At 39.4% G+C, this 12,288-nt stretch overlaps 1 protein-coding gene across 1 annotated transcript in view; it reads left to right on the top strand.

Moving 5' to 3' along the window:
- The window catches only part of SOGA3 (SOGA family member 3), an 83,952-nt gene extending 73,003 nt beyond the window's left edge, over positions 1-10,949 (top strand). The window contains exons 5-7 of the mRNA XM_007946599.1: positions 2,055-2,126; positions 8,048-9,223; positions 10,839-10,949. Of these exons, the coding sequence (XP_007944790.1) occupies positions 2,055-2,126; positions 8,048-9,223; positions 10,839-10,949 (1,359 nt within the window). The remainder of the gene's footprint in view (positions 1-2,054; positions 2,127-8,047; positions 9,224-10,838) is intronic.
- The last annotated feature ends 1,339 nt before the right edge of the window (positions 10,950-12,288 follow it).

Genomic DNA, 12,288 nt, shown 5'->3' with positions numbered 1-12,288 from the left:
TTGTTTTGGTTATTATTGTATCATAGGTGCCTTGTAGAGTATATTAGAGGCACAGCATAGATATATAATGAAGTGATTTAAAAATAAAATCATTCAATAAATATTTAGTAAAATGAGTTTAGGTACTTCTTTGTAGGTAGCACCCACCTAGAATGTTCCAGACGTTCCTACTAGCTCAGCTGACTATATATCGATGGTTTTCTTGGCACTGTTTTTGTTGATTTGTTCCTGAATTGCTTTTGGTTGTGGCGAGTCCCCACAGCTTTCATTTCTGAGATAATAAACGCGGTATGGATGACATTCTTTCTGTGAAGAACTAGAAATTAATAACCACATGGACTGTTTACTTGGCTCTGCAGTGTCAATTTCATAATTAATGCAGTTGCAGCAATGTATTTCAAAAAAAGCAATGCTTTCTTTGTCTGAATGTACACCTTCTTTTAACACTAGATTTTTACAGTTCTTTGCAAGTTCATAAAATGCCCTCTTTTGAGAAGCCTTTCTTGGTTTTACGCTCTGCCCACATCTGCATCTTCCAGTAAAATTCCTTCCTCTCTTCTGACCCTATGATCTTTTATTTTGTATTCACTCATTAATCCAGCAAATATTTCTTCATCAGCTCCATGTGGCAGGCACTAGTCTCATTATGTCTGATAGACAAAGTGTCTGCCTATACAAGTAATGGTGTTGTATTTATCAACTTGTACTGTAAACCCACTTCTCATTTATCAACATGGCTAGGTTCCAAAGACCATTTCCTTATGTGAAAATAAGTATTATGTAAAAATGGAAGATGGTTACATCAGATCACAAAATGGAGGATAAGTAGGTAATCACATAATTGCCAAATTACATTATTACATAACTGCCAAATTACATCACTGCTTAACTGCTAAATCACTGAATCATGGCCCAGCCAAGCTGACACATAACCTTAACCATCACAGCCAGTGTTACTCTTGCCTCATACCTTGCCATTTGTTACAGCCAGACATACATCATTAATGTGCAAAATAGTCAAATAGACTTTTTTATAAATTTGAAATGTTAGATGACAAGATAGTTGATTAGTGAGAAGTAGGTGTAGTTACTTTTTTTCTCTGCTTCTCACACTAAGTTGTAACCTTATGCCAGTTCAATATCTGGCACATGGTAGATATTCATACACATTGAAAATTAAATTACTATGTACAAAGAGAGACCCTATTCTTATTATATTGGTGATGAGAAATGAAAGTAAGCATAAGAGTTTACATACTGCTGGGCTGTGGGATGATTTGCCACTACATATGTATTCTTTGATCTACAAAATGTACTTTGTTTTTAATTTCAATTATGGCCAACAAATAAAAGTTGGGAGATTTTACGTAATAATTCAGATTTCCAATTTTTCTTGAAGAATAAAGACCTAGCAAGAAGGAGCCCACATTTCTGTATTATGTGATCAACTGAAGCAAATTCCTAGACCACTAGTCCTTTTAGTTGGGGCACACCATCTCTGCTCCACTATAGCCCCTGCCATTCTCTATTGTATCACCCATATGTGTGTTTATGTGTGTATGTAAATTGTGTACATCAATTTTCATGTGTGCGAGGAAGAATGAGAAATCTTACATTCTGCATAAATCCATTGAAAGTTTGTCTTTACAAGCTATAACAACCTAACTTCAACACTGGAAATAACAACATAGTCTTTTTGTGTGTGTGTGATATGAATTGCTTTCATTTGAGCTCTATAGCATATTAAATCATCAGTATAAATTTTGTGTAAGATGTTGTTCTGCATTTTCACAGGTTTCCTGTATTTTTCAAATTAATTTGATAATTTCTAGCTTTTCTACTGTGATCAGATGAAGCCCTAACTGTGATGTGTATAACAGTCTAAAACTAAATATACCTTGTTTGGGGCTTTTTTCTCCTTCATGATTATTGAAATAATTTTTTTTTTTCTGACTTGAATTTGTCATGTCACATGAGGACCCTTTAAAACATAAAATGGAATTAAAATTAAAATCAGTATTTACCAAAGTAAATGTATTCATGCTTTGTTTCAGTTATCCTTAAAAAGAAGAGGAAGCAAAGACTTGCCAAAATCTGAAAAAAAGGCTCAACAGACTCCTACAGAGGTATGTGGACATAAAATTTTACCTATTAAATCAAACATCACTAAATATATATGAAGAGACATACCTGGATACACTGAGTATGCAAAAGAAGTCAAATTATGTATATTCAGTCATGTAGCTGAAGACACAGGCAGTATAAAGTATTTGATATATTTGCTTATAAAGCTGGCGCTACCTAACATTCCTGTTGTAATTGCTTTAACATTGTAAGTGCACAGCAAAATGTCATTATAACTTTATGTGTTGCCATATTTGAGAACTGTACCCATGGTGCTAATCTTGTTTGCTCATAATTAATGGGGTCGACAGAATGGCTGTTCCTAAGTATCGGGGGAGAGTAAAGGAAGGAACATTGTAGGAAGAGAGTGGAGAGGGGCTCCTAATGCCATCAGAGAGCCCTAGAATGAAGTGATTCTGTTTCCCAGTGATTGGGGAAGCCAAAGAATGTAGATAAAACTTAAAAGATGTACTCAAGATGGGCTTGTTAGGGACCTTAGAAACACAGCTACAGCTACAGTAAAGATTAGCTCAGTTTCCAGGGTGAGCAAAGCCTGCTGAGAGATGCAATGGAGAGTACTTGAAAATAAAAAAGGTAATATTTGGGACATAAGTGACATTGTAGGAGATGGTGCAAAACACTTGGCTAGATAATGAATTTTAAACATGTACCTTGGAACCTATAGTATATTATGCATTTAACTCTTATATTCCTATAAGATTATTTTGTCATTTGATAATAGCTTTAAATAAGGAAATATTTAAATATTGAGAATTTGAAAAGGTTGAGCTCAAGTGTTCTTTTGAAAAAGTAGAACATTTATTAAAATGTTCATTACACTTCCATTCTCTCTGCTCCCTGCTCTGCTCTTATTGCCCCTCTGATTAATTTTTCTCCTGATATTTGCACAAAGAACATTTACAGGCTTCAGCATTTCTAGAATACCAGAAGGTTTAATACCAGCATCTTATTTTTTCTATATCTTTCTCCCTTTTCCCTTAATAAGTTCAAGTGTGCTCTGTCACTATAGCATTTCCACTCTGTCTTTGTCATAACAATAGCTACCTGACTCTTAACTATTTTGCTATGGTCATGTCACAAATCCTCTTCTCCACTTCTTTGTTTTGGGAGATGCTATGTGCTCCATGCCCTGAAATCTTAAGTCTGCTTTAATCAGCAGTTATTAAAAAAAGAAATCCACATATTATTCCTACTTATATTAAAAGACAAAACACAAATCTGTTTCTGTCTTGTCGGTTCTAACTGATAGTGGCTCTGTAGGACAGGGTAGAATTGCCCCACAGGATTTCCAAGGTTGTAAATATTTATGGAGTGGACTGCCACATCTTTATTCTGTGGAGCAGCTGATGGGTTCAAACCATAAACCTTTCAGTTATCAGCCCAGTGCTTATCCACTGTGTCACCAGCACTCCCTTCTTTTTATGTTAAAGTATATTTATTCTTTTCAACAACATTCTCTAATCCAGGAGTTCTTAACTCTTTATTTCTGACTCTTTGGACCCCCTACTTCATGTCCATGTGTACATCTTTCTGCAAAAAAACATCCATAGCTTTTATCAGTTTCTCATTGGGACATGAGATCTCACAAAAGTCAAGATACATTGCAGTCTACCAGTTTTTATTCCACAGGCATACATTTTCTGGTATAAATAAATAAAAAGCCCTGCTATCATTTTCAACTTATTTATTTTTAGAAATTATTACTTTTCAAATACCCAATCTAGGAGATGGATCCCTAGATTGTAGTAATATCTGAGAAGGATAGGAGATCTGTATTATAAAATATACTGTAGATGATTCTGTTTTACAGTCAAGGCTCAAGACTATTGCATTGATCCACAAACGTATCACTGCAAGCATCACCTTCTGTTGTAATTCAGGTATACACATTCTCCCCTTCTTAGCCAGGAACATTTTGTAGGCAGGGGTCTTCTTATTCAACTTTGAATTGTCAGTGTCTAGCAGAATGCCTGGCACTCTGCATGTACTTACTGTGCACTTGTGAATACTACCATGTTCCCATTTTCTAGGTTGAACCACATGAAATTGCCAACATGCTACTCACTTTGACCTATAGAAATGGCGATTTTATGTGGCTCAATATGATATTATTCATATAGCTTTGCATTCCATTTTGTTAATTTGCTTCAGCTTCTTTGATCAATTTCTTATATGTGACTTCCTTTACTTAGAAATGATATAAAATAGTAATTAAAAACAATAGATTTCCCTAGGTTGAAACCATATACCAACTGTATGACCCTTAGACAAGTTACTCTTTCTGTGTCAGTTTCCTCATCTCTAAAATGATCATCACAATAGAGTTGTTGTAAAGATTAAACAAGTTAATATAGGTACTAGTGGCTATTTAAGCCAAACATGCCATAGCTCACATCTTACTGTCCTTCATCTTCGTGCCCAATTCTAAATGCAGCCTAAAAAATTTAGGCTACAGTATAAGAATCTAAGTCATGTTGACATACAGGATTCTTAAACTCTTGACCCTCCAGAAACTATCACACTTGGTATCTTGAAACGATTTATTTTTCACTAAATAAAATAATTACCCTGCCCATCATTCCCTTGATGCATCTCCTCCCTTCATGATGACTTTATTACATGCAGTATATACAAGTCTTGAAATAGCTCTTGTATTTCAATTCTTTGGGGCAGGAGAGCTTACATACTCACAAATCAGATATTCTCTTTTTATTTGCTTAATTTAGACCAAACCAACAAAACCAAACTCAACTGCCATCGAGTTGTTTCCAATTCATAGTGACCCCCATTGGATTTCCGAGGTGGTAAATCTTCACAGAAGTAGATTGCCCCATCTTCCTTCTGTGGAGCTGCTGGTAGATTTGAACCACCAACCTCTGGTTAGCAGTCAAATGCCTTAGGCACTGAGCCACCAGAGCTCCTTTAATTTAGCCCAGTGAGGTGTTATTCGGCTCCAATCCATGCTTCATATATCACACCCACTGCTGTTTTGGTTAGGAGGAGCTCTGGTAGCATAGTGGCTAAGGCACTTGACTACTAACCAGAAGGCTGGTGGTTCAAACCCATCAGCCACTCCTTGGAAGGAAGATGAGGCAATCTCCGAGGCAGTATCCGTAGTGATACTGCCTCGGAAACCCAAGGAGGGGTCGCTATGAGTTGGGTCCCACTCGACGGCACGTAACAACAGCTGTTTTGGTTACTTTCAATCTGCATCATTATGCCAACATTTTTACTGTTGTTGTTGTACTACCAAATAATGTCTTTGTGTTTTAGTCAAGGACTTCCACCTTAGACATAGCTTTGACCTGGTTTCCCAGATTCATCTACTCTTATTTCCTAACAAGACCATATAAGCATATTTAATACTGTTGGTCACCTTTCTATTCAAGCATTGTTTCTGTTAGCCTCCATGACCCTACACTCTCTCTTCCTCCACTTCCCAAACCTTTGATCCTTTTTATCTGTCTTCCTTTCTTTTATTTTTCTCTTTGATTGACTTTATAATAATTGCAGCATCTTCAGCCATCACCTCTATTCATTTAATTCTCATTTCCTCACTTCTGGACCTGAGATTATCACCCTGAGACTCTACATGCCTGCTGATAGATGTTTCCACTAGGTATCCCTCCACTATCAACCTTAAAGACAGCATTTAAAAAATTCAGACCCACATTCTTCACACTAAATCTGCTTCTCTATGTTTATTCTCCGTCCTTATTATTGGCAGAACAATCCCACAGATACCCATGCTCAAAACTTCGAGGTTATCTTTGATTCATCTGTTGATGTGATTAAATACTGCACTATGTTCTTGGTTTCATTCTCACTGGATTCATTTAAGCACTCCAATGCATAGTCTCTTGTAGGGCCATGACTTTTCTCTTCCCTTAAGAAGGAGATTCTCACATCAAATCTTCCCATGACACACCCTCAAGATGCTACTGAGGTTCTCCCTTCTCTTCTTTCTGTGCTTCCTTCCTTCCTTCTCAGCCTCTTGTAGAGGAATGTGTACTAGCTAGCACACCTGGTTTCTTTAATTGTACACCATTGTTCTACTCTTCTTCTTTGGTGTTGGTTCCTGGAGGCAACATGTACAGTGGAAAGAACATGGCTTTAGAATCAAACAGGCTCAAATAGACTGTGCTTTGAGACTTACTCACTTATGCCCTGCCATGTTAATAAACCTCTTCGAAGCTCTACTGCCTTACTTGTAAAAGGGAGCTAATATTACCTTCCTGCCATGACTGATGTTAGGACTTAAAATATATGTGAAGTTCAGACTTTGCACACACCCAGCAGCTCTCAGAACCTCTATATTCCCCTTGGAAGATGGGAGGATAGAAGATCTATGTCCTGTTCTCCACCTCTTTCATCTCAAAGGCTCTGGGCCATATTTACTGAGAATCCCTGAAAGAAGCCCGTTTCTGTTCTCACTTTCACCAACAGTGATGCTACTTCATTTCTAGAATGCATCCCAAATGCAGGTGACTCCAAATGCTGCATAGAAAGGAAATTTTACTACCATTTTAAAGATAAAGAAACCAACATCTGCAGAAGTTACATGATTGGTCAAATCTACATCTTAAATTTGTGACATGTTTAAGACTAGAGTGGATTGTCTTCTGTTCTCCATGACTCTAGTAATATGCTTCTATAATGTCTTCCAGAGAAAGTTGATTTCCATTTCTCCTTTTCTATGCCTTTCGATTTAGTGATCATGATCAGGGCTTAAAGGCTGTTCTGAGAACCTGCAAGAGGAACTTCTACAGGGTCTACTCCATTATCCATTCCCCAGGAATGACTGACTGTATTTCAGACTAATGGGAATACACTCATTAGTGACCTAGGCAGAATACCTTTCAGTGTCTTCTTGGATGAGCCATTCCATTGTTAAACTTTCCCTGTTTCAAAGGTCTTTTAAAAAATTCATCCTTGAGTAAAGCTAGAAAGCAGATTATTTTCTGGAAGGCAAAGTGATTATGAACCTGAGCATTTGTGTCATTTAGAACTGAATTAGCTATGTGACCTTGACTTTCCAACATCTTTAAAGTGGGAAATTTAATACTTACTCAAAGTTTACTCTGAACATTAAATTGATATGTGTAAAGATTTTATAGATCTTGACTAAAGTACTCAATAAATGGCAGTGATTGCAAATTAATCATATCTTCTTTCTAGGGAGTAGGTTTCATATTTATTACAATTAGGGGAATTCAAACCATGTGAAAAAGCAAAGCAAGCAAATAAAAAGCAAGGCTGTTGAAATGACTGCCAAGCAGCTACAACATATAATAACATATTTTTACACAAATAACAAGGGCATTATATGAATTTGGCACACTGTACAAGCCCCTTGCAAATTAGTTTCCTATACTTGCTATGTGTGGGTGTGTTATTTACTGGGTGCATTACATGCAAAAAAAAAAAAAAATACAGTACTCTCTGAAAAGTGATGACCACAGTTTTCCTCTTTTTCTTCCTTTTCACTTTTTGTTTTCAGGATGTAAAATTGTCCTAGGGAGCCATGGTGGTGCAGTGGTCACAGTGCTCAGTTGCTAACAGAAGGGTTGGTGGTTCAAACCCACCCAGCCACTCTCTGTAAAGATTTACAGCATTGGAAACATAGGACATTCTCCTCTGTCCTGTAGGTTCCCTATGGGTCCAAATCCACTCCAATCAGTGGCAATATTTTCCTAATCTAGTATTTGCCAAGGAATTTGGGCAATTTGGAAAAAAAATATAAAGCTTCCTCTTTGGCTCTTTCTTGAATCAAATCTTAATTATAAGAAAAATAATTTATTCTTGCAAGCGTCCTTTCTGATCTCACTTACATAAATCAAAAACACTTTCTTGTTTTCCATAAAAATGATCTCTATCCTCTCCCCTCTTTTCCCCAAATGAGGAGGACAATGAAGATCTGAAATGCCAGCTACAGTTCGTTAAGGAAGAAGCTGCTTTGATGAGAAAGAAAATGGCCAAGATTGATAAAGAAAAGGACCGATTTGAACACGAGCTCCAGAAATACAGATCCTTTTATGGGGATCTGGACAGTCCTTTGCCCAAAGGAGAAGCCGGAGGACCTCCCAGCACTAGGGAAGCTGAGCTTAAGCTTCGACTGAGGCTGGTGGAGGAGGAAGCCAACATCCTGGGTAGGAAAATCGTCGAACTGGAAGTAGAGAACCGTGGCCTGAAGGCAGAACTTGATGACTTGAGAGGCGATGACTTCAACGGATCAGCGAACCCCCTCATGAGGGAGCAGAGTGAATCCTTGTCGGAGTTACGACAGCACCTGCAGCTAGTGGAAGACGAGACGGAGCTCCTGCGGAGGAACGTGGCTGACCTGGAGGAACAGAACAAGCGCATCACAGCGGAGCTCAACAAGTACAAGTACAAGTCAGGCGGCCACGACAGCGCACGGCACCACGATAGCGCCAAGACCGAGGCCCTGCAGGAGGAGCTGAAGGCTGCGCGCCTGCAGATCAACGAGCTCAGCGGCAAGGTCATGCAGCTGCAATACGAGAACCGTGTGCTCATGTCCAACATGCAGCGATATGACCTGGCCTCGCACCTGGGCATCCGGGGCAGCCCCCGCGACAGCGACGCTGAGAGCGACGCAGGCAAGAAGGAAAGCGACGACGACTCCCGGCCTCCGCACCGCAAGCGCGAAGGGCCCATTGGCGGCGAGAGCGACTCGGAGGAGGTGCGCAACATCCGCTGCCTCACGCCCACCCGCTCCTTCTACCCGGCGCCCGGGCCCTGGCCCAAGAGCTTCTCTGACCGGCAGCAGATGAAGGACATCCGCTCCGAGGCCGAGCGCCTCGGCAAGACCATCGACCGGCTCATCGCCGACACCAGCACCATCATCACCGAGGCGCGCATTTACGTGGCCAACGGGGACCTGTTTGGACTGATGGATGAGGAGGACGACGGGAGCCGCATCCGCGAACACGAGCTGCTCTACCGCATCAACGCGCAGATGAAGGCCTTCCGCAAGGAACTGCAGACCTTCATCGACCGCCTCGAGGTGCCCAAGTCCGCCGAGGACCATGGCGCTGAGGAGCCCATATCCGTGAGTCAGGTACAGTTCTGCCTATTGCGAGCCCTGGCGATGGACAGGCTGGCCCGCGGAGCTGCGCTCGCTGGTGGGCAGCTCCGCGCACCAACTTCCACGCCCCGCTGTAGGAAGGCCGAGCTCCGAGCCTTGCTGGGTTTCGAAGCCTACAGCGTGCCTGTGCTTTTACACTGTCCTCCTTCAAGCCTCAGGTTTTTGTAACCCAATCACTTTGTAATTATTTCCTCTCTGCCTTGTTTAGAAGGAAAATTGACTCCCCCCACCCCACTTTTTGGGGAGCTCTGGTGGCATAGTGCCTAAAGCACTTGACTGCTAACCAGAAGGCTGGAGGTTCAAACTCACCAGCCACTCCTCGGAAGGAAGATTGGGCAATCTACTTCCGTAGTGATGCCGCCTCAGAAACCCAAGGAGGGGTCGCTGTGAGTCGGGTCCGACTTGATGGCACATAACAACAAGAACCCCATTTTTTGAGTAGAGACTAAATAGCATGCTTTAAACATGCTATTTTTAGAAAGTCAAAGTTTTCAAAATTACCATACCTACTTGTTTTAACAGATCAAACTGCAAGAAGACCCTGAATAGGAATCTTCATTTGTGAATTTGCAGTTTTCAAGACAAGATATAAAATGAGTGTCAGACAACAAAATTGATGCATAGCTTCTGGTAAAATGTAGCCACCAGTGAGAAAGAGAGATTATATTGTGTCTAAGGTCCTACCAAAAGGAACACGGAAACCTCTCTTTAACTACAAGTTGAAGTAGCATGATCATGATTTCTGGTGAAAATCATTGTCCACTCCACAGTGGAGAATCTTAGGAGTGGGGAAGGAGTGTTCTAAGAAGACAACACTAATTCTGCCTCAGGAAACTAGTAAGAATTCTTTCCAGAACAGGGAAACTAGCATTTTTCCTTCATCCTGATTTGTAGAGGCACAGCCGATGAGTTGGACTGAGCTTCGATGGCCAGGTATGGTGGCCACTTCAAAGACCAATGTGCTTTGTCAGTCAGCCACATAAGAGATCATTTATAAAACAAAACAGACATTGCTACCTACCCCTCTGGCCAGCATGATGCTCGCTCTCCACTGGCAAACCAACAAAAGTACAATAGCGCGCATGGCTTTTAAAGAGATACAAGCAAGGCATTTGTGTTTATAAAGCACTTATACATAGGAGCTTGACAGTAGAGTACCTGCCTGTTAGTAACCACAATCAGACATACTGCAACCCTATAGCTTATTTATCTTGCATGTCTCTCTGCTTTGCTATGAAAAAAAAAATTATGATAAAATGTGTTGAATTTTGAAATGAAATGCTGGAGCTTGTTTCTTCTATTTATTTTATCAAATAATTGATTTTTCATTTTCTTGTTGCAGATTTCGTGAATAATGTGAATATATGTATTTTAAATTATACTCTCAGGGAAAAAAGTAGAAATTAGAGTGAAATAAAGCACTGTGTATGATAATAGGCTTTGACAAGGTACCTTCGGAAAATATAAGCTTAAAAGAGGGTTCTTCTTTCTTTTAAGTTGCAGGAATACTTAAATTAGTTATTATGAACATAACTTTTTCATTATTATTAATTAATTCTTCTCTTTGTCTTTGCATTTACCTTCCCAGATGTTCCAGCCTATCATTTTACTTATTCTCATTCTTGTATTATTTTCATCACTTTCTTACACAACAATATTTAAACTTGTCTTCCTTTTTACGCTGTTTTTTGTGCTGTAAGTCTTTCATCATTTACCATTCATTGTAGTGTTTTCAGTTTGTTTATTTTGTTCACCCTTCAAGACAAGAAGTAAAAGAAGTATAATTTCTGTAGTAACTAACGCTATAAAAACACTGAAGACTGCTTATTTCGTTAAAAAGACAACTCATTCTACCACTACAAAATTCTGTAAGAAGCCCAAGCACTAAAATTTCAGGTAAGGAGGTTTTCACTGTTTTATATGAATTACCTTAATTTTTGCTTCTTTCTTTAACATCTTATTTGTACTGTACTTGATAAATCACTGGCAGATTGGCTATGAAAATACTAAATCTCTCACATAAGACTGGTGGTTCAAACCCCCAGTCACTCCTCAGAAGGAAGGTTGAGCAATCTACTTCTGTAGTGATACCGCTTCAGAAACCCAAGGAGGGGTTGCTATCACTCGGATTCAACTCAGTGTCAGTGAGTTTGGTCTTGATTTTTATGATATTAAAATCTGGACATTCACAAAGGTGGCTGTATTTAAAAAAAAAATACATATTTATAAAGACATTTTTATTAGGAGATAAATTTGACACACAATAAATATATGTGAAAAATATGGTGAACTTCAGGGAAAATTATTTGCTGCAGTGCTGATGCTTTTCTGTCTAAAGAGATGTGTTTGAAACTATGACAGTGTCCTGCCCAAGTTGTTAACAGTGTCCCTGGGGACAAATGTGATATACACTTAATCACTTCAGAAGTATTATGGTTATTTACTCTCCTATGTGGCTTTAGGAAATTGACTTCAGAATTTTACCTTCTTTATCACTACAGAAACTGAGAACTGCATGTCTAGATCAGTGGTTCTCAATCCTAGCTACACATCAGAATTCCTGGCATGCTTTTAGAATTGGGTCACTACCCCCAGAACACTAAAGCTGTATGGATCCAGACATTTCATTTCTTAAAACTCCTTGGGTGAATCTGATGTCCAGTGAATGTTAAGAACCATTTCTTTAGATGTTTGAGTTATCTAAAGTACATATATATAATCTATATGGCCCTGGCTAAGGAGCTCTGGTTGGTGTAGTAGTTAAGGCATGTTGGTGCTAATCAGAGGCTCAGTGGTTCAAACCTACTAGCCACTCTGCAGAAGAATGATGGGATACTCTGCTTCCGTAAAGATTTACAGCCTTGGCATAACATACTATACAAAACATTGTTCCACCTCCTACTTTGGTGAGTAGTGACTGGGATCTTAAAAGCTTGCAAGCTGCCATCTAGATGCAACAATGGGGCTCTCCTCGTCCAGAGCAAAGAAGAATGAAGAAAACCAAAATTCATGGAAACAATTAGTCCTCGCGACTGGTA

Source organism: Orycteropus afer, unplaced genomic scaffold, assembly GCF_000298275.1.
Source record: "Orycteropus afer afer isolate SDZICR_OR568_19922 unplaced genomic scaffold, OryAfe1.0 scaffold00167, whole genome shotgun sequence".
NCBI classification, from domain to species: domain Eukaryota; kingdom Metazoa; phylum Chordata; class Mammalia; order Tubulidentata; family Orycteropodidae; genus Orycteropus; species Orycteropus afer.
This window is presented reverse-complemented; position numbering and strand designations above follow the sequence as displayed.